Source organism: Apodemus sylvaticus, chromosome 2 (assembly GCF_947179515.1).
Source record: "Apodemus sylvaticus chromosome 2, mApoSyl1.1, whole genome shotgun sequence".
In the NCBI taxonomy this organism is placed as follows: domain Eukaryota; kingdom Metazoa; phylum Chordata; class Mammalia; order Rodentia; family Muridae; genus Apodemus; species Apodemus sylvaticus.
Window position 1 is genome coordinate 145,119,166 of NC_067473.1, and position 27,925 is coordinate 145,147,090.

The 27,925-nt window shown below is 48.6% G+C and overlaps 2 protein-coding genes across 4 annotated transcripts; both read right to left on the reverse strand.

The window, feature by feature from the left end:
- Positions 1-330: 330 nt before the first annotated feature.
- Rpusd3 (RNA pseudouridine synthase D3) lies at positions 331-4,491 on the reverse strand. Its single transcript, XM_052174541.1, has 9 exons — positions 4,366-4,491; positions 3,946-4,085; positions 3,186-3,230; positions 3,007-3,106; positions 2,236-2,343; positions 2,074-2,158; positions 1,748-1,871; positions 1,302-1,441; positions 331-712 (listed from the first exon to the last, which is right to left on the reverse strand). The coding sequence occupies exons 1-9, from the start codon at positions 4,464-4,466 to the stop codon at positions 521-523; spliced, it is 1,035 nt and encodes a 344-aa protein (XP_052030501.1). The 5' UTR covers positions 4,467-4,491; the 3' UTR covers positions 331-520.
- An 8,443-nt stretch (positions 4,492-12,934) lies between these two features.
- Positions 12,935-27,880, reverse strand: Cidec (cell death inducing DFFA like effector c). 3 transcript variants are annotated; one of them, XM_052174544.1, is made up of 6 exons: positions 27,850-27,880; positions 26,553-26,630; positions 25,010-25,163; positions 17,500-17,658; positions 17,228-17,418; positions 12,935-13,902 (listed from the first exon to the last, which is right to left on the reverse strand). In XM_052174544.1, exons 2-6 carry the CDS (start codon positions 26,603-26,605, stop codon positions 13,743-13,745), a joined length of 717 nt encoding a protein of 238 aa, XP_052030504.1. In that variant the 5' UTR covers positions 26,606-26,630; positions 27,850-27,880; the 3' UTR covers positions 12,935-13,742. The 3 variants fall into 3 exon arrangements, with proteins under 3 accessions (XP_052030504.1, XP_052030503.1, XP_052030502.1); XM_052174543.1 differs by having other exon boundaries at positions 27,839-27,873; XM_052174542.1 differs by lacking the exon at positions 27,850-27,880 and adding an exon at positions 26,848-27,000.
- Positions 27,881-27,925: the final 45 nt, after the last annotated feature.

Consider the following 27,925-nt stretch of genomic DNA (forward strand, 5'->3'; position numbering starts at 1 on the left):
GAGAGTACTGGCCCTCCACAGCGGTGTCTACCTGGAGCCTGTGAATGTGTCGTGTCGTGGGTGGAGAGCGGTGGGGAGTGGGTGGTGAAATTCAATGATCTGTGTGCCCTTCAACATCAGCCGAGCTCACGCCTGTCCAGTGCTGCATACCTGTTAGCCCAGCACTCGGGAGGCAGAGGCAGGAAATCTCTGAGCTCCAGTCCAGTCAGGGATACCTGGTCAGACCTGTCTCCTGGCCAGGAGTACAGCAGATGCCATCTCCTGACCTGACCATCATTCTCTTGAGCAGAGAGCACAGTCTCGGGTAAACACTCGCTTTCTCATTTTTGGTAAACCAGACCGTGAGGTAGAACTTTTATTATTTTAAGTCCAGAGAGAAGTCACCTGCCCAATGCCACACGGCCATCAAGTGGCCTCTCTGGGATTTGATCCCTTGGAATTAAGGAGCCCAGGGACCATGGCTGTGCTCAGTGCTAACCACACTGTCCTTCCTATTTTCCAACTGGGGGTCAGGCACAGTCTACTGTTGAGAGAGCCGGAGGCGCTGCAGGGTCCTAGAGAAGTAAGGGGGCAGGGGTGCCAGGAGTTCACTAGGGGGGTCCCTGGAGGTGGCGCCTGGGAGGAGGAGGCGGTGCAGGTGCAGGTGCAAAGGCATCTGGGCCACTTGGGAAGGACTGAGGTGGAGGCGTCTGAGCAGGGCTTCATCCAGAACCTGGGATGGGAAGACAGCGGCCACCTAAGTTCTAGCCAGAGGAGCACCCAGCTCTCAGGGACATGGAGGGAGACCTGCAGTCCTCCCCGGTCTGTAACTACCGTCATTTTCTCTACAAACAGGCAAGAATTTTCTCCAGCTTCTTTTGTGTTTAGTGAAGCCATGTGATTAATTCTCTGGCCAATGGGATGTGAGAAGTGGTACACAGACCTGGCCCTCAAAGCCCCAATTCATACAAACCTCCAGTCTCCCCTTCTGGCCAAAACTTGGACCCAAGTGGCTGCCTAGAGCCAGGCCCGCTCCTGCTGCACTCCCATTCACTTGACTCAACACGAGGAAGAAATGATACACAAATCCTCAAAAGGATGGTGGAACCCGAGGACCTGTGAGGTCAGCTTCCACCTCCTTCAGCTCATGGACAAGAGGCCTGAGCCATGCAGCAATCACAGGGACACAGGTGGCCCCAGAGACCAAGCCAGCGGCCTCCTAGTCCAAATGTGCATGTTATCTGGGGAGCTACCCACCCCCGTCCCCTGCCGCCGCCGTCTCCCAACCCACAGAGTGCAGGCATACAGGCCAGGGAACCTACCTGTCTCTGGGGCTTGGTGGTCTCGGCTGGCCACAGAAAGCGCTGGCCCAGAACGGTGCCCACACGAGCAGCATAGGTGTGGTCCCCAAGAATTGGGCAGAGCTGTAGAGCCATGTGTACCTGCAGCTGACTGGGGAAGACTGAAAGGTGGGGTGGGGGTGAGTGGGGTGGAGATTGGGAGGCAGGTGCTCTTCCTGGCTGTGCAGCTCTGCCCCCATCCCTAGATCGTAAAGATCTGTGAGCCTGGGGGTCCAACCCTACAGAACTCAAGCCTCTAGGAAGACGGTTGAGTGCCGGGAGCCAGACGGTGGGTAGGCACCCAAACTGCTGCCTCCCACCGAGCCCACTCACATACCCTTGGGGTCTACCAGAAGCTCCCTGGCTGCTGTTAAGCACTGTCTTCCTCACAGGCCTCATGTCCTCAGCAGAGGACTGCTCAGACCCACCTGTGAGCGGCTGCAGCTGGATCAGGGCACAGCCATAGCCCGTGGCCATCACATGGAAACGGCTGAGGGTCCTTTTGACACCTTCCTGGATGTCCTTTCGAGATGGGGACATCACTGGGACTGCCTAGGGTACCAGTCAAGAATGACTTAGCACATACCTAGGACTGATGAGCCAGCCCTGCTGCCAGTTGACTTAGGATAGGGCCCCAGCAATGGCAGCAGCCTGTTAGGAGTCAGCAGAACTCGGTACCCCATGTGCACAGCCAGCATTCCTCTGTAAGGCAAAAACTCAAGGGTCACCTCTTCCCCGGTGCTCTCTGACTTACAAGATCGACGCCATCCATCCGCTCCAGCTTCAGAGGCATGTGCACTGTCCCCTCTGAAGGCTCAGGGACGCCATCAGTGATGGCACTAAGAAAGGAAAAGAGGTCTCAGAGCAGCCTGGTGGGACCTTCCCTTGGCCCTGGGAGTGACCCTGCACCTCTCACCAGTAGGTGGCTGTGGGTCTCTGGGCTCTCCTTGAGTGGGTAAAGAACTTCTGCAGGCGGCTTGCTGTCTGGGGACAGCTGGAGAGGAGCACAAGCCCAGAGGCCTCCCTGGAAGAAGGGGACAAGTCACATAAAGCCTCTTGGTCTCAAAAAAAGAGGGCTGGATGGCTGCTCTTGCAGAGGACCAGCATTCAGTGGTTCACAACTGTGTGCCAGTCCAGTTCGAGATCTGACGCCCTCTTCTGACCTCTGAGGGCATCAAATAAGCACTGTGGTGCATAGACATACACGCAGGCCAAACACTATACACATTAAAAACAAATCATTTATTTATTTATTTATAATTTATTTTATTATTATATGTGAGTACACTGTCGCTGTCTTCAGACACACCAGAAGAGGGCATCAGATCCCATTACAGATGGTTGTGAGCCATCAAGTGGTTGCTGGGATTTGAACTCAGGACCTTCGGAAGAGCAGTCAGTGCTCTTAACTGCTGAGCCATCTCTCCAGCCCCAATAAATCTTTTATTTTTAAAGGAGACCCCCCCCCCCTCCAATGAAAGGAACACCAGCTAAATGCTGGACAGTAACACCAGGACTAGAGCCCAGACCTGAGAAACAAGTCATAAGACCTTTTCTCTGGCCCTCAGAGAGAAAGCCAAATGCCCTAAGAGTTAGCACCAATGCCCCAGGGTCTACCATGCACCAGGCATTTGCACAAGGATTTTATATACAGTGGGTGTAAAATAAACCCCACCCTATCACTTACTTCCCAGGCGCTCGCACAACCTGGAGCTCCTGGTGTTCGAGCCCCAGGGCCTGGCTCAGCTGTGGCAGCACAGACAGCAGTGTCAGCTCTCCTGGTCTCCCTGGGAGGGAGAGGACATGTTCCCAGAGCTCCATCCAACCACCTCTGCCCCAGCTTCTCCCTCCATGCCCATGCCATACCTGTCACAGGCAGACCCTGTGGCTTGTTCAGTGTCACCAGAGGCCCTGAAACAGTTCACAGATGTCAGCAAAAGCAGAGAAGCCTGTATGCACGCATCCTCAGGGGTCACAAGCTCCAAGCCCCACTTTAAATTGCATTTCCTAATCCCTGTACCTGGAGCCTTCACTCCTGCTGTTCCAGGCTCTCATTCCCATTGGTGCCAACAGACCTCAGTATAACAGTCCTTGACTGTTGGGGGTGGAGGGGCCTCCAACACCAGGCTGACCTCAGACTCACTATACAGCTAAGTCTGGTCCTGAGCTCCTGAGCCTCCTTGCCTCTTCCAAGTTCTGGAAGTACAAGTGTAGTCACCACACTCAGTCAGCAGTGATTGACTGCTCAGTCTTCACACCAGGACGCTGGCTCTTGCAAGGAAGGGGCCATATTTATCCCAGTATTGTGAAGCGCCTTTGCTGCTACAAGAACATACAGTTGTGAAGCATCACGCATGCGCTGAATGCTGGGCCTCTGCAAGAGCAGATGCTAGCCCTCTTAGGAGACCAAGAGGCATGCTACTTACAGAGCCCAGCTATAACTAACCCCAAAGCTTTGCCTAATAGTAAACTAACTTCTGTAACAGCTGCTCTCGGAACACAGTGGGGAGTGGAGGTCTACCCCTCTCCTCATGATGGTGAGGCTAGGAGAAGGAATGTGACTGGCAGCCCAGCTCCTGCAGCTCTACAGGGGATCGGAGGCACAGGAGCAGCAGGCTCCCCTCACCTTTCTGATCCACCACAGCTGCCCTCAGCACGTGAGCCAGCTCCTCCAGGCTGAGGTTCTCTGTTCGCAGCAGCCCAGGGAAGGGCTGATCCTCGACTAGGTCCTTGCTCTTGCGGGAGCGGCGAGGTTGAGGCTGACGCCTGAGAAACGTGGTAGAAACCGGTACCTCCCTCGCTCACTCTGCCTAGTCCAGCCTCTTCTTACAAAACGCCTCAGAACCCCCCCCCCCCCCGGCTCAACAGACAGTTGAGGTCCATCTGCCCCCAAGACTTTACAGAAGAGGCAGCAAAGGCTCAGAGCGCCAAGGATCTAGTGCCGGGTCACAGTCGGGCTTGGAACCAAGTCCTAATCTGAAGTTCGCGCTTTCCCTCCTCCCCTTGTCTCCCCTCCCCCCAGACGGAAGTGGAGTGTTATAATCACCGGGCCTCGGTGCTGAAGCCTGCATCCCTCCGTCGTGTGCAATACCCCAGCCCCGGCCGCCAGACCACAGAGACACAACGCCAAGCTCTCAGGGTTCCCATTGCTAGATCAAGCACAGTACGCACGCGTGTTCACGAGCAGCTCAGCCCCACCCCCTGTACATCCTCCGTGCACAGATTGGTCAAGCAGGCTGTCAATCAAAGCCGAGTGAGCTCAGCAGAGCGAGGATCCGAGCTTTGCCTCCGCTGTAGAAGAAAAAAGTGCCTTTAGGGTTCTGGCTTTGGGGAAAACTGAGTCATGAAGAGAGCTATTTTCTCGAAGTAGAGGACGTGGCTTAGAATAAAAAGGGGCGAGCTTGCAGATCGTTTCAATTTTGGGGAACCTTAATCTGAAAACCTCTCTTGTAAAGCCGAGGGGAGAAGAAAGGTGAAGAACCGCATGCAGCCTTTCGGGCAGTCCACCTGCATGGTAACAGTCTGTGACATAAATGGCCCCAAAGCTGTGGCTCAGGCGGCGGAGAGGATGCACAAGGTCCTGGGTTCGATTCCCAGCACCGCATATGTAGGTCACAAAGACCAAGATCACAGATACTGAGTTGGAGACAAGCCTGGGAAATACACAAGCCCTTCTATGAAAAGATAATCTAAGATAGGCTGTGGTGTGGTGGTGCATGCCTGTAACAGGCAAGTAGTTAGCTGAGTTTGAGACAAGCCCAGACTACACAAAGAAAACCCTGTTGAAGGAAAGGGAAGGGAAGGGAAGGGGAGGGAAGGAAAAGAAAAAAGGAAAAAAAAGAAAAGAAAAGCAAGCTGTGAGTTCCACCCTGGCCAGTATGCCTAGACATAAAACAAGCTGGAGAGACGGGCCACTGGTTAAGATTGCTTCCTGTTTCCAGCAGCCACAGCCTTGGATTCACAACTTTAACATCTGTCCAAACACACACACATATGTACAAAATTAATAAAACCTTTATTTTTTTTATTAATTACAGGCCTATCTTTTATACGGGCCTTTAATTCCAGTATCGGTCTAGGTAAAGTGAGTACTTAACCCCGTCTCAAAAAAAAAAGCAAAACAAACAAACAAAAAACAGTAACCATTTTATGCACATAATAAAAACAGTGAAATAGAAATAATAAGAAAAATAAAAAGCAAGTATTTTTTTTTAAAAAAGCAGTGGGGCACGGTGGCACACACCTTCAATCCCACTTAAGGCAAAAGCAAGAGGATCAGTCACCAAGTGTCTCCAGACCTGAAAGACTTTATGAAAGGACCCCAGAGACTGTTGCTTCTGGTGGAGGAATCAAAGGGGTGCGGTGACCCCTCTCCCTCCCTCCATTTAGAGGTAGAAGCTGCCTCCCTCCCGGCCCAAGGGTGTTCTCCCAAATTCAGTTGTGAGAAAGTTAACCTTCACATTCATGGTAATGGTATTTGAAGAGCAACGTAATCAGTATTGACAAGAATATGAAGGGGGCACTTCATGGTGTCTTGGCTTTCTAAGGAGGAGAGGAGAGGAAAGAGAACCTCTTCTTCTGCATGGGTTAGCTCCCTCCATGTTAGGGTGCACCCAAAAGGACCCTACAGATGCTAAGTAGATACTGGCTCCATGCTTTTAGAATTCTGCTGCCTCTAGAACCCTGTGTGTGTGTGTGTGTGTGTGTGTGTATTTTTTATTTTTATTTACATGTCTGCCTGTCTGCCTGTCTGTCTGTGTAAATGTATGCCACATGTGTGCAGGTGCCCCAAAAGGCCGAAAAGGGGCATCAAATCCTCCAGAGTTGGGGCTGGAGAGATGGCTCAGTGGTTAAGGGCCCGACTGCTCTTGCAAAGGTCCTGAGTTCAAATCCCAGCAACCACATGGTGGCTCACAACCATCCATAATGAGATCTGATGCCCTCTTCTAGTGTGTCTGAAGACAGCTACAGTGTACTTACATATAATAAATAAATAAATCTTAAAAAAAAATCCTCCAGAGCGTGTGTTATGGGCAGTTGTGAGCTTCCTGTGGGCTCTGAGAACGGAACTCAGCAGCAAGTGCTCACCCCAACCCCACGGGGATAAGCATATTATTATCTTTCAGAGGTTTGCTTCTTTGTCTTCCTTCGGCTGCTGAGGGATCTCAGGCCCCACACTTGCTGGGCAAGCACTCTGTGTGACCGAGCTGCAGACTGGGCTCGGGTGTTTTGTTGTAGCAACAGAAAACAGACACAGGTAAGAGGAGTAATGACGGTGAGGACATGCCAGCCAGTCCTGACCTGATGGCACTGTGGTGTTGCCTGGCTAGAAATGAACTGAGCCCACTCTCCTCGTCATCCCTGTGCTCAGACCTGAGCGACCATTCATACACATGCCCTGTGATGACTAAAGAAATGTAATATGGAGCCAGGCATCCGGTAAGGGCCTTAGACCTGTTGCTCTGGAATGTCTGGGAGATCCTAGTAGCCTGAGGTGAGATGTTTGAAGGAAGCCAACAGACGCAGAAACTAACACACACTGCCCCAGGGTGCTGGCAGGTAGCTCTCACGCCTCTGTCTCTCATTACCTGCCTTTCCACCACCTGTCCATCATCTTCCTGTCACGGGAGCCTTAGTCACTTGTGTCTCTGGAAGCAGAAGTGTGACTGAGGACATAGAGATGGAGTCAGTGGTACCCAGACAGCGGTTCACAGCATAGGCCATTTGTGCCTCTGTCTCTGTGGAGTCTGGAGTCCCAGGCCAGAAGGCAACTTTACCTGCTGACAGACGGACGAATGGACATTCCGTGGCAGCCTCTGCAGGCCTTCTTTCAGGAGCTGGCTGCTTGGGGACGCACTGTTGCACAGCCTTGTCCCTCTGCTCTCACAGAGCATCTGGGACTCTGGGAAGACACTCTTGGGTGGCAGGTGCTTCTAGTCCCTCTTAGGGCCAAGCACGATACAATACACTTTTGCCCAATTAGTCTAAGTGTTGAATAGCTTCAAGTCAAAATTGGTCAGTGGTTGGAACTTATTCCTCCTCTTGCTAGGAATCTTACTTTCCTCCATATCCCATAAGGGGGACCTGATTTGACCCCAGTGACATGGGACACAGCTGTCAGGACTGTTCAGAAGTAAGGCTGGAAACGTAGCTCAGTAGAATGCATGCCTACCATGTGCATAGCCCCAGGGCCCCAGCCCCACATAGCATAAACTAGGCCTCATGGTACATACCTGACATCCCAACATTTGGAAGAGGCAGAGGGATCAGATGCTCTCATGTTCATCCCACAAGTGAGCTGGAGACCAGACTGGGATCCATGAAACTCTGCCTTAAAAGAAAACCAAACTGGGTCGGAGAGATGTCTCAGCCATCAAGAGCACTTCCAGAGAGCCCAGAGTCCAGTTCCCAGCATCCATGTCAGAACACTCAGGACCTCAGAGAACACAGAGTCCAGTTTCCAGCATCCATGTCGGAATACTCACGACCCCTTATAACTTTATCTCCAGAGGATCTGATGCCCTCCTCTGGCCTCTGAGGGAACTAAACTCATGTGCACAGACACATATTTACATGCAATTTAAAATTCTAAATACAAAATAATAAAAAAAATGAAGCAACACCAAAAGAGCTGTTTGGGGGCACTCCTGGGGACAGTAGCTGCCTGTTACTGAGGCTGCAGACCCTCAGCAAAATGTCACATCTCTGTGAGACTTGCTCTCCTCTCTAATCCTGCTCAGAACTACTTACCTCATAGTAGGCAGTTTTCAAGGATCAGGCCCGGCCCCCTACCCAGCCTCTTTGATGGGGTATAATAAACTCTCACAACTCTTCTTTGAAAGTGACAGAACCAGGTCCTGTCGGTTCTGAAGCATGCTGCCTGAACAGTGTCTGCCTTCCTCCTCTCACGCTTCTACCAAGTTTGGGGGCCTTGCCTCTCACCTCCTTCCCCAGACTCTGCCTGTTCCTGGAGCTCTCCACACATGCCACCTACCAAACTTATGGAGAGGCCTAATGGCTGTGTAGGCGAGTGGTCAGAGTAAGAGGGTCAGAAGCAAGGCTGCTGTGGTTGGCTGCGTGAACTGGGCTGTGTCCGAGGGAAAGCTGCTCTCTTCACGCAGGCTGTCGCTGGGACAGGGAGTCCCACTGCCTTATAGAATAAAGAACTCCTCCAAGTCATGTGGTGGGTTTGTGTCCTGTCTCAGCCACTTCAACCAAGCAGGGAAGGTGTGTAACTTCCTAAGCCTCTGCTTTCTCGTCTATGAAGGCTAGGATTCTGCTGGTACCCTACCGGATGCTCAAACCAGGTTGGAACAGCAGCTGGTACCTAGCTAGTAACTTCTGAGTACTTAATTTCATCATTATTGTGAGAATTACTGTCTTCGTTTCATGTGTGGGTGGTTTGTTTTTTTCTGAGAAGATACGAACATTCTGGGGACAATGAGTCATTACTTGTGCCCCCCCCCCATCTAGAAGCAGGCAGAGCCTGATGTCATTCCCTGAGGCCCTTCCTTCATCTTTCTGTTTGTCCAAATATACTGGTTAGTCAGACCTTCTTTATTTACAAATGACAAACCTCCAAAACAACCTAGCTTAAGTGAACTGAAGCCTTTCTAGGCTGTGATAACTAGGCTGTGCGTGTTTGGGAGGTCGTAGAGCTTAGGTGTGGCTGGATCCAGGGCTCTGCCTCTCTGCCTCCTGCGCTGCATCCGAGTTGGGGTCCTTCCCGGGGATTCTCCACACAGCAGGGAAGCAGGCCACTGGGCACCTTTGGAAAGTTTCTCTTACTTGCTCTTCCTCCTTCCCTTCTGCTTCTCCTCCTCTTCCCATTTCTGTCTGTTATGTCAGAGACAGGGCCTGATGGGGCTGACGTTAACACTCAGGCTCTATGTCCAGCCAAGGATGTCCTTGGCCTCGATTTCGCTGTCTCCACCCCGCAGTGCTGGTACTACAGGCTGCGCCATCACGCTCAACTCCAATTCTTACATTTTTGAGACAAGGTCTCAAGCAACTCACTCAGACTGTCCTTGAACTCCTGACCTCCTTGTGCCTACTTCCCAAGGGCTGAGAATGTAATCTCATACAACCATTCCAGACCCCAAAGAGTAATTTTAAGGAAGGCCTGAGTAACCCAGGTTGAGTCACATGGCCATTTGTGGACCAATCATTATGAACGGCCAACCTGGGGTGACATGTCCACCCTATCTCGACAGTGACATTCCTGTAATGTGTAATGGGGAGATGCCACCTTCTTACCTTTGTTTTTTTTCTTTTCTTTTTTTTCTTTCTTTCTTTTTTTTTTTTAATTTTCATTTTCTGTTGATGAATGTTTTGTCTGCATATATGCAGGCATTCCATGTGTGAGCCCGATGAGGGTGTCAATTCCTCCGATACAGGAGCTATAAGTAGTTGTGAGCCTCTGTGTGGGTGCTGGGGTTCTAGGTAGTTGTGAGCCTCTGTGTGGGTGCTGGGGTTCTAGGTAGTTGTGAGCCTCTGTGTGGGTGCTGGGGATGGAACTCAGTTCCCTGGAAGATCAACCAGTGAGTTTAACCACTGAGCCATCTCTCCAGCCCCCTGTATGAAATCTTAAACGTTTTGGTTCTTTGTTTTTGTTTTTGTTTTTTGAGACAGGGTCACACTACATAGCCCCAACTGACCTGGAACATGCTATGTAGACCAGGCTGGCCTCAAATATGAGTCAATCCTCCTGCCTGTGTCTTGACGATTACTTGCTGGGATTATAGTATATTCCTAAATCTTTTTAACATTGTTTATTGGGAGGTGTTGCTTGTGCAGTTGTGCGTATATAGAAATAAACAGACAACTTATGGGGTCTGTTCCCTCCTGTCACTCTGTGGGTTCTAGGGATCGAGTTCATGTTGTCAGGCTTGGTGACAAGCACCTTTGTCTGCTATGCCATCTTGTCCCCAAATCCATGATTTTTGGAAGGGATAATTTATCATTGGGCCTGTGAATATAGCTCAGTGGTGGGAGAGTACTTGTCTAATATGTATGAGATCCCAGACTCAAAAGAATCGTAGAGTTAAAAAAAAACATTTAAAAAAACTTTTGAAGACTATAGCTGAGTTGAGATCACATACAACATTAATCCTAGAATTTGAGAGAAAGAGGCAGGCAGATGTCTGTGAATTTGAGGCCATCCTGATATATATAATGAGTTCCAGGTTACTTAGGACGAGAGAGAGAGAGAGAGAGAGAGAGAGAGAGAGAGAGAGAGAGAGAAACACACACACACACACACACACACACACACGCACACCACAGAAATGCAAGTGGTTCTCCTGCTGTCTGGCTTCACCTGGAGTGTGTAACTGCTCTGTCATAGGCCCACTGGTGTTCCAGAAGCCGTCCAAGATGGTCTCCTGTGCATCTCAGAAGCAACTTGAGCAAGAACTAAGCATCCAGGTGTAATCCCAGCACTGGGTAGGGGTGGATGTAGAGGTTCAGGAGTTCACATTCTTATCTACATAAAATCTGAGGCTAGCCTGGGTTATGTGGGACTCTCTCTCTCTCTCTCTCTCTCTCTCTCTCTCTCTCACACACACACACACATACACACACACACACACACACACATACATATGGGCCAGTGAGATGGCTCAGCCAGTAAGGATGATTGCTTCCAAGTCTGACAACTGAGTTTGATTCCCAGAATTCACCTGCTGGAGGAGAGAAGCAGCTTCCACAAGCTGTCTTTTGACCCCCATACATGTGCATGGCATGGGCATACCAATACATATAAAAAATACAAAAAAAATTTTTTTGGGTTGCTTTGTGTGTTTTTAAATTTTTTTATTATATTTATTTGTGGTGTGTGTGTGTGTGTGTGTGTGTGAGACTAGAAGGAGCAGGAGAGAAGCTGGCTCATGGCCCACTCAGCTAAGCAGACCTCTCCTGTCAATGGTGTCTAACCCCAGGAAAGGCCGAGTCCGGCTTGGGCCAGTGCCTGGCCCCCTGGAGCTGTAGCTCCCGTGCTCTTTGGAGTCTCCCTCCCTGCCCCGCAGCAGGCTCCTGTTCCCTTCCCACAGCTCCCTTCATTCCAGTGGGCTCCGAGCTCCTGGGAGGAAAGGAGAATCCAAACTTTGACCGCTCTGAGAGGGCTCAGAGCCAGGAGGCAGCCACAGTTAACTGCTGACCTTGTGCCTGGGACAAACGCCAGCTCCCATCAGCCCTCTCTGGCTCCAGGACAGCTTTCCAGCAGGTGTGGGCAGTCAGCAGCCCTGGCAATGGGAAACTGATGCCAACTGGGCCTCCAGAAGGCCCATCCCTGGAGCCAGACGGCCACTGAGTAGCCTGCAGCCACTGCCACAGCTGTGGGAGGGGCCAGAGAAATACACCTGGCCTGGCCAGTGGCTGGCAGCCCTGGGACAGCTGCCAGCAATGGCTTTCCAGACAGGCCTGAGTAACTTGACCTTTGTCTTAGTGTTTTCCAAATCCAAATGGGCTTTGCAGGGAAGATGGGAGGTTGCATCAGCATTGGATCTGAGAGCAGGCTGAAGCGTGGCTTCTTATACAGGCCTAGTCTCTGCGGCTTAAATGAGTTTTCCTGTCAATAAACAATGAAGCCTTGCTCTGAGGAGACCCGACTGCCCCTCCTCAGAGCTCTCTTTCTCAGTTGTTTCTGCAGTGCTGGGGCCACTGTGCTCACCCTGCAGGTCCTGAGGGTGGAAATGCTGAACATGGACAGAGGCTGTGTGCCAGCCGGCACAGGTTGTGACAACCACCCGGCAGACGGACCAGGACCTTTCAAATGGAACGTGTGAAATGGATCAAAATACAACACTCAGGAATCAAAGGAGGGTTTGATCCACCTGACAGGCAAATTTCACTTGGAAATGGATACATACATGGATTCCATGGTCTGCCCAAATAGCAAATGTGAAAATATGGCAGGCTTCAAAAACTGACTGCAGCTGGGCGGTGGTGGCGCATGCCTGTAATCCCAGCATTCTGGGAGGCAGAGGCAGGCGGATTTCTGAGTTCGAGGCCAGCCTGGTCTACAGAGTGAGCTCCAGGACAGCCAGGGCTATACCGAGAAATCCTGTCTCGAAAAAACCAAATCCAAAAAACCAAAAAAAACAAAAACCGACTGCAGATTCTTATTTTAACATCCATTCATTCATTCATTACATCACGTCTCACAATGTCAGACCTCCTAGATTAAAAAGGAGTGGGGTTGAGAACATAGCCCCATTGGTAGAGCCTTTGCCTGGCTTGCTGCTGGCCCTGCCTGCCATCCACAGTGTCACACTTGTCAGCTGTGACATTTCACACCTGTCATGCTAGCACTTAGGAGGTAGAAGCTGGAGGATCAGAAGTTCAAGATCCTTCCCTGCAGAACAAATGTGAAGCCAGTCTGGGCTAGGTGGGGCTGTGTCTAAAAGAACAGGGCCTCGGGTACAACTCAGCACATAAAAGCTGTGCAGCTCTGCGGAGCTGAGTCCAACTCCTGGAACACACAGTGGGACAAAGGTGTCCTCTGCCCCTTCACATCTGCACCGTGGTACTGGCAGACCAGTGCACACACACACACACACACACACCACACAGAGGCATGCACACATACATGAACACACAAAGAACACAGGCAGCGATGAGGTATCAGCATTATTTATTTACTGCAGATTCTAATACCATTCATTCATTAGTGGAAAACGGGAACAAGAGAAGCAATTGTGTGCCTTTCCCAGGAGAACACGGACTGTGTCCATTCCGCCCAGGAAGGTGGCAATGACAGGTAAGGCCACATATCCAAGTCCAGCTTGGTGAACCTATGAGCTTATTGGGTTACTTACAGGAGGGGCCTGGGTGACTCATCTGCATTCCCTAAAGTCCCTCCCTAGCTCAGGTGAGGAGGCCAAAATCTGCATCCCTGGCATCCTGGCTTTAGCTAACCTCTACCAAGCCTCATGGTCATGTGCAGCTTGGGGCTGAGAGGGAGGGAACAGAACCCTGGGCGAGAGGAACCTGAGGCTGCTAACTGCTCTGCTACCATAACCATAGACGTGGCTGGCGCTGAGGCGCACTGTTCGTTTTGTTGCCTTGATTGGTGTGATGGAGGCCACCATATGCCTACTGCATGATGGGTGTGGGCAGCCAGGACGGGGTGGGGGGAGCACCAGAGAGGGAGTGGCCCTGCCGGGGCAAGTGTTGGTCCTTTAAGGTATCTCAGAAGGAAAGGAAGGAACTGGGCCAGGCCAGGAAGTCCTCCCTTGACCAGCCCGCCCCAGCGCTCCAGCCCTTCCTGCAGGTTCCCTGGTGCTGGGCTGTGCTGTGCTGTGAGAGGCGCAGGCGGTGAGAAGCTCTCCGGCTGCCTGCCGGGCTTGTGTGTGCTGCTGGCAGAGCAAGCGCAGGGTCTCCAGTCACATCCGTGGCTGAGGAAGGCCTCTGAGGACTGGGTCTTCATTGCAGCATCTTCAGACAGGCGGGGAGGAGGGAGGTCTTGGCCTTGGAAGGCTGTTCTTCCTCAGTGGCATCCAGGAACTGCTGCATGTAACTGGAGGTGCCCAGCAGCATGTGGCCTGCGGCCTGCATGCTGAAGAGGGTCCAGCGGAGCATTTCCCTGGGGGACGGGGACATGCAAATCAGACATACAGACCTCCCACTCCGCCTCCCTACAGCGGCCCTCCATGTTTTATGCTGGCTTGAAGCAAGCGGCTTCAAGCTAGCTTTCTCTTTCTTTCTCTTTCTCTTTCTCTCTTTTTCTCTCTCCCTCTCTCTCCCTCCATCCATCCCTCCCTTCCTCCACCCCTTCCTTTTCCTTTTTCTTTTTTCTTTTTGAGATACAGTCTCACACTGTAGCTCAGGCTAGCTATGAACGCATATGTTGGCCCAGACTGGCTTTGAACTCACAGTAATCCCCTGCCTCAGCCTCCTGGATGCTGTTACATCTATGTGCCATCATTACATAAACCTAACTTTTTGGCTTTGGTTTGTTTTTTGATTTGGCTTTTTTTTTTTTTTTAAGATTTATTTATTTTATATATATGAGTACATCATTGCTCACTTCAGACACACCAGAAGAGGGCATCAGATCCCATTACGGATGGTTGTGAGCCACCATGTGGTTGCTGGGAATTGAACTCAGGATCTCTAGAAGAGCAGTCAGTGCTCTTAACTGCTGAGCCATCTCTCCAGCCCTGGCTTTGTGTGTGTGTATGTGTGTGTGTGTGTGTGTGTGTGTGTGTGTGTGTGTGTGTGTGTTTAAGATAAAATTTGGAAATATAGCTTAGTTAGCCTTAGAGTCAATTATCTTCTTGCCATGGACTACAAGTGCTAGGTTTACAGACATTCCCCACCATACAGGGCTTAAGTTAGCTTTCCCCTTTAGGAAGATCTAAGGATCACGGCAGGCAGCAGGATGATGGCAGCACTTCCTAGTATAGACCAGGCTCACAGCCGTCCCCATAGCCCTGCCCCTCCTGTGTGCCAGCATTTCAGGGCCCTGCTTTTCCCTGTGCTTAATGGGAGTTCTCAAAACAAAGCCTTTTCTTTTCTTTTCTTTTCTTTTCTTTTCTTTTCTTTTCTTTTCTTTCTTTGTTTTTTTGAGACAGTGTTTATCAGTGTATCAGTGTAGCCCTGGTTATCCCTCTATAGACCAGGCTGGCCTTAAATCCAAGGCATGTGCCACCACACCAGGCTTCTTCTTCTTCTTCTTCTTCTTCTTCTTCTTCTTCTTCTTCTTCTTCTTCTTCTTCTTCTTTTTTTTTTTTTTTTTTGTGGTGCTGGAGAAGGAGCAGCCACCTATAGCAGCAGCTCCAGGGCGTCCAACATCTGTGGTCTCGGCATGTATCTGTAGTACTCACATGCATGCACTCTCTTACAGATACAGGTACATATCAAAACTAAAATATTTGCTGGTGCACAGTGGTGGTGCACGCCTTTGATCCTAGCGCTCGGGAGGTAGAAGCAGGGAGAACTCTGAGTTTGAGGCCACACTGGTCTACAGAGTGGGTTTCAGGACATCCAAGGCTATACAGAGAAACCCTGTCTTGAGAAAAGATATAAATACTGAAAATAAATATTAGGGCTAGAAGTATAATTTAGTGGCATTGGGCATATATAAAAGCCTGGGTTTTACATCCCTAGGTACATCCCTAGTTGTGAAGTATGTGTGTGTTTGCCATGTATGTGTGTGTCTTTTTGCAGTACAGGGAACTGAACACAGAGGTGTCGGGACTCGCTCTACCACTGAACCGTAGCCTCCACTTCCTTCTTACTTTCTTATTTTGAGACAACACCTTGCTAAGTTTCCCAGTCTAACCTTGAACTCACTCTGTAGCCTGGGCAAGTCTCTAACTTTCTATCCTCCTGTCTCATCCTTCTGCGTTGCTGGCATTAGAAGCCTGTGCCCCAAGGTCTGACGTCACATATGTTTTAATGAGGTGTCTTCAAATTTATTTCTCAAACTGGAGAACTGAGACTTTGCACTATAGCCAACCAGTCTTTAAAAGGAATAAAAATCTGGCATAGTTTACAAAGGAGTGAACCTTGAAAACAGAATTGTGGGAAAATCCAGTCATGAAAAGACAAACACTGTTTGGTCCTGTCTCTATGAGGTATCTAGAGTAGACCAACAGAGGACCAGAAAGTAGAGTAAAGGTTAACAAGGTCTCGGGAGAGGACTGAGAACTATTATTTACTGTGTACAGCTTCTGCAGCCTGGTGCCAAGGTTCTGGAAAGGAAGACAAGGTTTGCACAAATGGTGAGTTACTTCATGCTGCTGGCTGAGACACTTAAAGTGGTTGCAGCATTTAGGATGTGCACATTTTAGCACAATTCTTTTTTCTTTTCAGATAAGGTCTCATTGTGTAGCCTTAGCTGACCTGGAATTTGATATACAGACCAGGCTAGTCTAGAACTCACAGAAATTCACCTGACTCTGTCTCCTGGATGCAAATGAATTAAAGGGGTGCACTAGACCACTTGGCCCTTAGCACTTTAAAAAAAAACAATTTATTTATTATTATATCTAAGTACACTGTAGCTGTACCAGAAGATGTACCAGTAGCTCTTCAGACACACCAGAAGAGGGCGTCAGATCTCTTTTATGGATGGTTGTGAGCCACCATGTGGTTGCTGGGATTTGAACTCAGGACCTTTGGAAGAGCACTCAGTGCTCTTAACCCCGGGGCCATCTCTCCAGCCCAGCACTTTAAAAAAAAAAAAAAATCACATTAAGACCACTAAGTCACTCAGCTGACCACAGCTCGACAGTGCCTTCTATTTTGTGAGCATCTGTGTGCAGTACCCATAGAGGCCAGAAGAGGGAGACAGATCCCTTGGAGCTGCAGAAACCTGGTTATGAGCTGTGTGAGCTGGGCTGACAAGAGTCAATGTTAGGAACTATCTCTTAATGTCTGAGCCATCTCTCCACTGGCGTTTGTTTTGTGGTGTGTTGTTTTGTTTTGTTTGGTTCTGAGACAAGGTCTTATCTGGCCCAGGCTTCCCTTGAACCTCTGATCCTCTGCTTTTCAAGTACTGAGATTATAGTTACGTTTTCACTTTTAACAATGATTAGCTGTGGAAATAGATCAGGATATGAGTGTGTGCTTTGTACTCGTGAGGCCCTGGGCTCTACCGTCAGCACACACAAGAAAGTTCCTCAGTCAGTTACTATGGACAATTTACTTTGGGGGCTGAAAAAAAAATGTACTTTGCTATTCTAGAAAGAAACTTTAAAACTATCCCTCTCCCCCGATTCCCAACCCCGCGCACACCCTAATGCATATCAAGTGACTTAGATGCCTGCACAGGCGTGGCTGTCACTCTGTGTTAGCCCCAGGGTCCACGCAGCCCCTGAGAGAGTTTTGCTTTGGGCAGACAGGTCGGGCCTCTTGTCTTAGCGTCTCTCCCACCCGGTCCCCGTCTGTCCCAACCCACTTACTTCACCATGCGCTTGGCCTTGTAGCAGTGCAGGTCATAGGACAGCGAGTATGTGTCATAGAGGGTCGCCTTCACGTTCAGGCAGCCGATGAAGTCCTGAGGGTTCAGCTTGTACAGATCGAAGGTTACCCGGGCCACGTCGATCTTCTTAGCTGGCTTCTGGGAAAGGGCTTGCTGAGTTCTCTTCTTGCGCTGCAAGACAAGCCCGTGTAAGCTCGCTTCCCGACCCCCTCCAAGTTCTCCACATTCGCCCCTGCCCCAGGAGGCCGGTACCTGTTCTGATGGGGGCTTCCACTTCTGCCCCTTCTGCAGGACCATGAACACGGTGTCTCTCGCTAGGGCTTGGAAGTATTCTTCTGTCTCCACGATCGTGCCGTCTTCCTCCAGTACCAGGGAGAAGGGCTTGTCTTTAAGCTTCAAGATGTCCTGGACCTGGAAAAAGCTCAGTGACTTTTCTGTCATCCCTATGGAGCCGCAGTGCTGAGGGGCAAAGACTTATGGGAAAGCACCCAGCTGCCACAGAGAGATCAAGGGAGCCGGCTCTTCCGAGGTTGCTTGGGTTGCCCCGAGCTCAGTGTGTAGGGCAGGCAGGTGCTGCCGTTTCTCTCTTCCTGCCGCAGCCTCTTAGCTAACTTGGATCACAGGACTAGTTAAACTCTACTTTGATGTTGTTGTTCCTTTTGTTTTGTTTTGTTTGTAAGACTATGCAGCCATGGCTGGCCTGGAACTTGCTATGTGGACCAGGCTGGCCTCGAACTCACAGAGCTCCACCCGCCTCTGTCTCCTGAGTGTTTGGTATTAAAGGCTGTGTGCCAACACACCTGGCCAGCATTTGAAAGTTTTAGTTTTAATTATGTATATATGTATGTATGTATGCATGTATGTATGTGGGTGGGTTTGTCCATCCATGTCACATGGCCTGAAGCTAGAGTTCCAGGTGACCGTGAGACTCCCAATGTGGGTGCTGGGATCTGAACCCAGCTCCCTTACATGAGCAGAGAATGCTCTTAACCACTGAATACTGACATGTCCAGTCCCAAACTGCACTATTTAAAAGAATGCAGTTTGTCCAAGTATGATGGGTGGTATGCACCCATAATCTTAGTACCCAGAAGGCAGAGACAGGGGGATTTCAGCAAGCTTAAGGCTACCTGCTGTGTACACAAAGATGGGTGCCAGCCACTACTGCATAGTCAGACCCTGTCTCTAGAAAAAAAGGGGGGCATGGGCATAGGAAAGAAACAAGGAAAGAAAAAAAGAAGGAAGGAAAAAAGAAAGAAAGAAAGAAAGAAAGAAAGAAAGAAAGAAAGAAAGAAAGAAAGAAAGAAAGAAGGAAGGAAGGAAGGAAGGAAGGAAGGAAAGAAAGAAAGAAAGAAAGAAAGAAAGAAAGAAAGAAAGAAAGAAAGAAAGAAAGAAAGAAAGAAAGAAAGTTTCCAATTCAGTGTTGAGTTGAATTCTCCCTCTGGCTGGGTCTGGGGGAATTTGAATATCAATAAACCATCTGTTACTATCATTATATCCCATTAAAATAAGAATGTCTAGATCTCTTTTGGTATAAATAAAGTAGTAAATTTAAAGTGTGAAGCAGAATTGTTTATTTGCTTGATATTGAATATTTCTTGGAAAACAGTTAATACTAAAATTAAGAGAAATTTAAAGTTAAAAAAAAAATAGTTAAAGACTGAGAAAAATAACATTACACAGAGAAGCCCAACTGTACCACCCCTATTCCAACGATCCAATTAAGTGAAAAAGAGAAGTTAAAAAATGGTATATATGCCTGTAAACAAAATTCTCTTTTGATCTTCTTTCTTCCTCTGATTGCTTGTGGGGTGAGGAATTGAACTGAGGTTTTCTTTAGGAAAAGTCTCCTCCCTACTAAGCTACATTCTCAGGTATCAACTCAAAATTATTTCTTAAAAATTTATTTTATCTGTATTAGTGTTTTGCCTGTATGCATGTCTGTGTTTCTCATGCGTGGGGTAGCCCTGGAGGTCAGAAGAGGGCATCAGGTCCCCTGAAACTAGGCCATGTCGGGGGTGGGGATTGAACCTTGTGTCCGCTGAAAGAGAGGCCCTCTGAGCCATTGCTCTGCCCCAACAACTTACTTGAATTCTTGTTCCTGCCAAAGCTATAGAGCACGAACTGGGGAAACAGGCTGTTCAAAACTGAGGGACAGCAAATAAAATAACTGTCTCGCCATCTTTAAAAGCTAGCTGGCTGACTCAGCAGGGAGGAGTGCTTACAATGGCAATGCAAACTTTAACATTTGAGTTCATACGATCAGTGGAGCAGCTGGGACAGAGGTCTTCAGGCTGCCATTTGCACTGGAAGTCAGGCAACTCCACAGCCTTCTGTGCACAGACCCTGACAAAAGAGAGTTGGTTTCCCAGGAGTCCTGACACAGGCTTACAGGCCCACAAGAGGGACACGCTCCAGCCAGAGACAGCAAGACCAACAACACCAGAGATAACCAGAAGGTGAAAGGCAAGCACAAGAACCCTACCAACAGAAACCAAGGCAACTTGGCAACATCAGAACCCAGTTCTCCCACCACAGCAAATCCTGGATATCCCAACACACTGGAAAAGCAGAGTTGGATTTAAAATCATATCTCATGATGCTGATAGAGGACTTCAAGAAGGACATAAATAACTCCCTTAAAGAAATACAGGAGATCATGGGTCAACAGGTAGAAGCCCTTAAAGAGGAAACACAAAAATCCCTTAAAGAATTACAGGAAAATACAAACAAGTGAAGGAACTGAACAAAATTATCCAGGATCTAAAAATGGAAGTAGAAACAATGAAGAAATCACAAAGGGAGACAACTCTGGAGATTGAAAACCTTGGAAAGAAAAAAGGAGTCATATATGCAAGCATCAACAACAGAATACAAGAGATAGAAGAAAGGATCTCACGTGTTGATGATACTGTAGAAAGCATTGACTCTACAGTCAAAAAAATGCAAAATGAAAAAAGCTTGTAACCCAAAACATCCAGGAAATCCAGGACACAATGAGAAGACCAAAGAATTATAGATATAGGAGAGAGTGAAGATTTACAACTTAAAGGGCCAGTAAATATCTTCAACAACATTATAGAAGAGAAATTCCCTAATCTAAAGAAAGAGATGCCCATGAACATACAAGAAGCCTTCAGAACTCAAAACAGACTGGACCAGACCAGAAAGTCTTCCCAGCACATAATAATCAAAACACCAGATGCACTAAACAAAGAAAGAATAATTAAAAGCAGTAAGGGAAAAGGGGCAGGTAACTTATAAAGGCAGACCTATCAGAATCACACCAGACTTCTCACCAGAGATGATGAAAGCTAGAAGATCCTGGGAAGATCTCATACAGACCCTAAGAGAATACAAATGCCAGTCCAGATTACTATACCCAGAAAAACTCTCAATCACCATAGATGGAGAAACCAAGATATTCCATGATTAAACCAAATTTACACAATATCTTCCCACAAATCCAGCCCTACAAAGGATAATAGATGGAAAATGCCAACACAAGGGGGGAAACTACACCCTAGAAAAAGCAAGAAAGTAATCTTCCAACAAACCCAAAAGAAAGTAACCACACAAACATAAAAATAACACCAAAATAACAGGAAGCAACAATCACTATTACTTAATATAGTGGACTTAACATCAATGGACTCAATTCCCCAATAAGAAGGCATAGACTAACAGAAGTATTTTTCATGTAAATCTTCAATTTTATCAAAAAATGTTTGTAATTCCTTTTCCAACTAATTTAGTAATTTTTTGTTTGTTTGTTTTTTGAGGCAGGATTTCTCTGTATAGCCCTGGCTGTCCTGGAACTCACTCTGTAGACCAGGCTGGCCTCAAACTTAGAAATCTGCCTGCCTCTGCCTCCTAGAGTGCTGGGATTACAGGCGTGCACCACCACCGCCCGGCTATGTCTACCATTTTATCTCTATTATTTTCCATGATAATCTTCAATTTTAACATGTTTATATATATATTTCTTCAATATATATATTTATCAGAAATATTTTCCATGTAAATCTTCAGTTTTATCAGAAAAAGTTTATAATTCCATCTTCAATCAACTTAGAAATATTTTTATGCCTACCATTTTATCTGTATAATTTTCCATGAAATAGTAAATTTTAACGTGTTTTTCTATATATTTCTTGAATTTTATCAGAAATATCTTCCATGTAAATCTTCAATTTTATCAGAAAATGTTTTTAATTCCATGATAATCTTCAATTTTTAATGTTATTTTGTATTTTTCTACAATTTTATCAGAAATATTTCCCACATATATCTTCAATTCTATCATAAAATGTTTCTACTTCCTTTTTCAATTAATTTAGCAATGTTCTTTATGTCTACCATTTTCCTTTTAATTTTCCATGAAAATTGTCAACTTTAACATGTTTTTCTTTATATTTTTTCAATTTTGTCAGAAACATTTTCCATGTAATAAAATGTTTTTACTTCCTTTTTCAATAAAAAAAATAAATTAAAATAAAACATTTGAGTTCAATACCTGGAGTCCTCAGCGGAAGGAGAGCATAGACACCAGGAAGTTGCCCTCCGACCTCTAACCTCTGACCTCCACACGCACCCTTTGGCACAGGTATGCAGTGCTCACACGGAACCCTGCACACACACACACTAATGATTTTAAATATGAAACTGTGCAGATTTTATATTGGGGGACAATCAGCAGTGCTGCAGCGGGGTCTCAAGGCGAGCCTTGCTGATGCCACACTGCTTCCTCATGTTGAGGACCGACGAACACGCAGACGATAGCCTCTCATGTAGACAGAAGTCGTGCAGCAGGTTGGTTATTTATTTTCTTTCTTTCTTTCTTTCTTTCTTTTCTTTTCTTTCTTTTTTTTTTTTTTGGTTATTTATTTTCTAATGACCCAGCAAACGTTTTGCATGCTTCTCACAGATTTTGTTAGTTTGATTTGCTTCATTTTAGTTTTTTTAAAAATACTCCACAGCTCATTCTCTCTCTCTCTGTCTCTCTCTCTGTGTCTGTCTGTCTGTCTGTCTCTCTTATCTCTCTCTCTGTGTATCTCTGTCTCTATGTCTCTGTCTCTGTCTCTGTCTCTGTCTGTCTGTCTGTCTGTCTCTCTCTCTCTCTCTGTGTATGTGTGTGTGTGTGTGTGTGTGCAGTGCCTGCTCATCATGAACGAAGCCCTGGGTGATGTCACCCAGCATCCCAGCATCCCAGGAACCAGGCAGCAGCACGGGCCTATCACCCCAGCACTCAGGAGGTAGAAGGCAGCAGGATGAAAAGCTAAGTCACGGGCTGCAGAGATGGCTCAGAGGTTAAGAGCACCGACTACTCTTCCAGAGGTCCTGAGTTCAATTCCCAGCAACCACATGGTGTCTCACAGCCATCTGTAATGGGATCTGATGCCCTCTTCTGGTGTGTCTGAAGAGAGTTGACTGTGTACTCACATAAAATAAATAAATCTTGAAAGAAAGAAAGAAAAGCTTAGTCACACATCAGCTACATAGAGGGTTTGAGTGCAGCTTCATGGAATCCTATCTCAAACAACAAGAGAAGCTTCCTCCAGATGGAACAGGTGGCTCATGCCTGCAGTCTTGGAAACCTGATGCAAGGTAGAATACTGGAAGTTCCAGGCTAGCCTGGGCTACATAGTGAGTTCCAAGGAAGCCTGAGCTAAAGACTGAAGCCCTGCCTAAAGGCAAACCAAGAAACTAACTCCCTAATCCCTCACCCCTGACCCTAACCTAATCCTTAACCTAACCCCTAACTCTAACCCCTAACCTAACCCCTAACTCTAACCCCTAACCCTAACCCCTAACTTCTAACCCTGACCCTGACCCTAACCTAACACCTAACCTAACCCCTAACTTCTAACCCTGACCCTGACCCTAAGCTAAGCAAACGGAACTTAAGACGCAGTGAGATGGCTCAGCAGGTAAAGGTGCTTACAGCCAAGCTTGCTGCCTTGAATTCAATCCCAGGACATGTGTGATGGAAAACCCAGTCCCATGCTCCAGTGTCTACCTGTGTCCTGTGCCATGCACGTGTTCATGTGTGCACACACATGTACACACAAAACAAGTAGACGATCATTAAAAGATAAGCTCTAAACTCCTCCAGAGAGCACTGCGGACTTAACCTTCCAGGCCGGGTGTCTGTCTCATTCTTGCTGCTCCTGGGAGCAGGTTTGTGAGCCCTTTGGGATGACTCGGTTACTTGGCAACCGCATCCGAGATGCTTCCTCTCCGCTCTGTCCACACCTTTGTGCTGCTAAACATGGAGTCAAAGTGCAGGGGGCTGACATCCTCCAGGCCCCGGCAGTAAGAGTCCCTTGCAACCTGTCTGTGTTGTAGAGACAGAGTCCCCCGTGGCTCCCTGTCTCCTGCAACGGAACCCTGACTAGGAGGTCTCAAATTCTACAACTCTGAGGCTTTCTCAAAGGACCCACTGAAAAGGAAGATCCCAGCCTTAGCCATGACTCAGGTTCTGGGGGTAGGGGGTGTAAAGGGGAGATGATAAGAAGACCCTAATGATGGAAGAGGTCCCTGGGGCTCAGAGCGTTATAGCAAAGAGTGAGCCAGTCCTTTTGATTCAAGGCAGACTCATCCACAGGTCTCAGGGAGATGACAAACCCAGTCCTACGAAGAACAGAGTTAATTTGCATGAATGAGATAGAAACTTCACGTCGAAGGTTAAGTCAGCTACACTCTCTGCATGCTAAACTGATTCTGACAACTGAAAACCTACTTCAAGTGTTTGGCTTGTGTGGGGCACCTGGGCCGGCAGATGCAAGGGTTCCAACCCTGTGCAGCTGATACTAATGGGTCAGAGAGGCCCGAGGCAGTGCAAGAGATAGAAGCAAAATTAGAAGGGGCTGTAGGAGGGGCATCGAGAGGAGTGGTGGGAACAGCGCCCTGCGATCCGTACGGCACCGCACGCTTCTATTAGAACAGGAGCTGGCAGCCTTGGGTTTTCACTAACGGGGGAGAACTAGCTTTTCCAGACAAAGGCTTTCCTGGGAGATCCAGCTTGGGAGACAGATGCAGGGAAAGTTGTGTGGGGCAGGTAGGAGATGCAGAAGCACTGATATCATGTTTCCTCGACTCCTGACACTTCTGGGTTTGTTTTGTTTGTTTGTTTGTATTTGGTTTTTTCGAGACAGGGTTTCTCTGTATAGCCCTGGCTGTCCTAGAACTCACTCTGTAGACTAGGCTGGCCTTGAACTCAGAAATCTGCCTGCCTCTGCCTCCCAGAGTGTTGGGATTACAGCTGTGTGTCACCACCGCCCAGCTCCTAACATTTCTGGAAGGTCGTTTTTATGTTTTGTGTAGTTTTACTGTGTGTGAGTTAAAGGGGTGTTGGTGTGTGTGTGTGTGTCTCCCAAGTCCTACACTCTCAAGCATGACTCACCATACCTGGTTTATTTTTCCAAGTGTGGGAGATACTAGGAAAAAGAACTAAGAGCCTTTTCATGAAGAAAATACCACCTGTTAGCATGTAAGATGGCAATGAACTGGCCTCCCTCTGTCACTTGACCATGTTACCTCTCTGTCACACACACAGATCTTCAGGCAGGTAATGCCAGCCCTCCAGTGCTGATACCAGAAAGGGACCTTTCTTAAGAAAACAACACACATGCATCTGCACCCCCCCCCACACACACACACACACATACAGCTCAGGCCTGGGAGACTGAAGCAGCTGGCAGGGTCAACTCTCAGCCAAGGCCTGGAGAGAACCCGTGCGGAGAACAGGCAGACCCCTTACCTTGCTCAGCAGGTCCTCCAAGCTGTGAGCCATGATGCCTTTGCGAACCTTCCGATCTGCCGTGCTGACCCGACAGGGCCTCGCCCTGGGGCTCTCCCGGCTGGGCTTAGACACCAGCTGTTGGGTCACCACTGCAGTGCTCACTGCTACATGCCTGGGGACATCAGTTTGAACATCAGACGACCTGCCTGCTGCCCACTCCTGCCTGCTGAGCTCACATCTGACCCTTCCTTCCAACCAATCATGGCCCCTCCTGGTGGCTTTCTCGAAGCCCATCTGAGAGTGTGTCTCCATTTTGGATGGACAGACAGGAAATCAGCTGGAATCTTGCTTGGATCAGACTCACTTCCGTGGCTGTGAGTGGAGCCCAAGGGACTGTATGCCTAACAAGTCTCCAAGTGCTGTCAGTGTGGCTGGTTCTTGGACCAGCCGCATTCCCCTGTGGACTACTCTGCTCTGTGGCCGTGTTCACTTCAATGTAAAGTGGGGTGAAATGGGGGTGGGGGTGGAGCCTGCAAAGTATTTTTGGACTCTCGGATACCCGGGGTAGAAAGAAAGGAGCAGAGAGAATACGAGTCTGGGATTTTCTGGGATCAAGTTCAAAGTCTGTCTCCGCTATAGATTTGCTGGGCAACAGGTGACAGAATGCTCGACCAGTGACTCAATTTCCCCATCTACTGACTTGACATATTAGCCACACCTCCCAGAGTCGGTGTGAGGCTCCTGGGAGGCCAGGAATGAAGGCACCCAATGTGGAGCCTGGCCCTCGGCACTCCAGATGTGACAGGAACCGTGATGGTGGCAGCGAAGAGAGTGACCTGGGTGCCTGTCCAGGCTGCAGCCTCGGACGCTACTCCAGGCAGGTCAGATCTGAATCAGACCTCTCAGGGCTTGTGGTAAGGTGTTTGCTTGTTTTGTTTTAATGACTTCTTTGCTTGCTTGTCTGTTTTTGAGATAGCATCTCACTCTGTAGCTCTGGTTGACCTGGAACTTTCTCTGCATACTAGACTGTCCTCAAATTCACCAAGATCTACTTGTATTTGCTCCCCAAGTGCCAGGATTCAAAGTATGTGTCACCATGCCTGTCCATGTCCCAACTACACACCCACATGACTTTTTTTTTTTTATTTTTTTGAGATAGGGTAGCCTATGTAGTCCTGGCTAACCTGGAACTATAGATCAAACTGACCTTGAACTCACAAAGATCTTCCTGCCTCTGCCTCCTGAGTGCGGGGTTAAAAGCATATACCCCCACAGCCACAACTAGCCCCTAAATGGCTTTTATAACCATTAAAAAATTTGAGCCGGGTGGTGGTGGCGCACGTCTGTAATCCCAGCACTCTGGGAGGCAGAGGCAGGTGGATTTCTGAGTTCGAGGCCAGCCTGGTCTACAGAGTGAGTTCCAGGGCAGCCAGGGCTATACAGAGAAACCCTGTCTTGAAAAAAACAAATACAAAAAACCAAAAAAAAAATTTTTTTTGAGAGGTTCTAGCCGATGGCCCCCCCAGGTTCCCCCTTCCTTTATATTCTTGGCTCCCCTTACCTGGACAGTGACTTGGGGTACAGAAGGCTGAGAGACTTCATGGCATAGTCCATCCTTGTCAGTTGGATTGTGTTGGACCTGAACAAAGGCGGAAGCTTATCTGGTTAGTGGGGAGGGAGGGGGTCCCTCTCTTCCTTTCTTTGACCCAATGTGTCCCAACCCCCCACGCAGCAACCCTCTGCCCCAGTCTCTCATCTGACCACTCATTTCCCCCGAGTCCACAGCAACTACAACTGAGCCAGCGTCCACCACCCCCACCTAGTCCACAGCTTCCCCCAGCCCCAGCCTCACTCACTCCATTGTTTCTCCGACTCAGGCTCTGGTCACACTGAGCCGAGAAGCTGAGGTCAGGACTGAAGAGGCCCTCACTGATTTGTTCCTGGCTCAGGGGACAGAGTCCACTTCACGCTGGCAGGAGGTGAGTCACACCTCCTTGTGCTGTGAGGGACCTGAATGTCACCTATAGTCCAGAAACTTCACAGGCAACCAGACGGTGGAGCCTGCTTTGCCCCCTGGGCCCTTGAGCAATAGAGCCCTCTTGAGGTTTAGCACTGGCCAAGAGAAGTCTTGTACTGGAGACCATCTAGATTTGTGCTCTCCGATACCATAGCTGCTACCCACACTGAACCCTTGGCACCATGACTAATGTGACAAAGGAGCTGACTCTGCACTTCTATTGAACCTTAACTAATATAGGCAACTACCATAGTTTGTAACTCAAGGTACCCGTATTGTAACTCAGGCATCCCAGCTCTGGCGGGGTAGTACTGGGTTTGCATGCCTGTTTTTCCCCCCTGTAGTGCTGTTCTCTGATTCTTGCCTGTTTGAGCTGCAAGGCTCTGCACAGCCAGTCTCTTTACCTGTGAGGCATCTTGTCTCACAATCAGGGCTCCACACAGGCTATGTAGAAGTCCCAGATTCCCTTCTGCCACCTCAGGAAAGCCTTTCCCAAGGCCTTGCAGAAGGACCCTCCATCCTGCCCGTCCCCTGTCCATGTCTCTGAAGCTCCTGTGTCCTTGCTGTCTGTTTTCAGCCCTTAGCACAAGGAGCAGAGCCGAACCCAGGAGTGGGCCTGGGTCAGAACCTCCTCTTCCGTCACTCCAAAGCACCCTTCGCTTCTGATAATGCAGGTTCTCTTCGGGTCACCCCTACAAAGTCAGAGTCCCCTCACCCCAACTCAATACTACCCAGCACACTAGTTCGAACCCTGTGCCTTACACGCCTCCAACATAGGGCAATCCCCCCTTCCACCTGCTCTCCAGCAGCCAAATACCCCAGCTCCTCACCTCCCCCTCACCTCCCAGCCTCCTGGCAATACTGCGTGGCCAGGCAAGCCCAGGCCTCCCTCCATTTTATTTCTGTCAACTGTGAAG

What these genes read in the sequence shown, in the direction of transcription:
- Rpusd3 (XM_052174541.1), bottom strand. Translation starts at nt 4,466, where the DNA reads ATGGGAACCCTGAGAGCTTGGCGTTGTGTCTCTGTGGTCTGGCGGCCG. An exon ending in ACAGGGTCTGCCTGTGACAG is followed by an intron (nt 3,107 to 3,185) that starts GTATGGCATGGG and finishes TCTCCCTCCCAG; the next exon opens with GGAGACCAGGAGAGCTGACA. An exon ending in CCAGCTGCAGCCGCTCACAG is followed by an intron (nt 1,442 to 1,747) that starts GTGGGTCTGAGC and finishes CCCACCTTTCAG; the next exon opens with TCTTCCCCAGTCAGCTGCAG.
- Cidec (XM_052174542.1), bottom strand. An exon ending in TACCCCAAGTCACTGTCCAG is followed by an intron (nt 25,164 to 26,552) that starts GTAAGGGGAGCC and finishes TGATGTCCCCAG; the next exon opens with GCATGTAGCAGTGAGCACTG. An exon ending in TGGAGGACCTGCTGAGCAAG is followed by an intron (nt 17,659 to 25,009) that starts GTAAGGGGTCTG and finishes AGCTTTTTCCAG; the next exon opens with GTCCAGGACATCTTGAAGCT.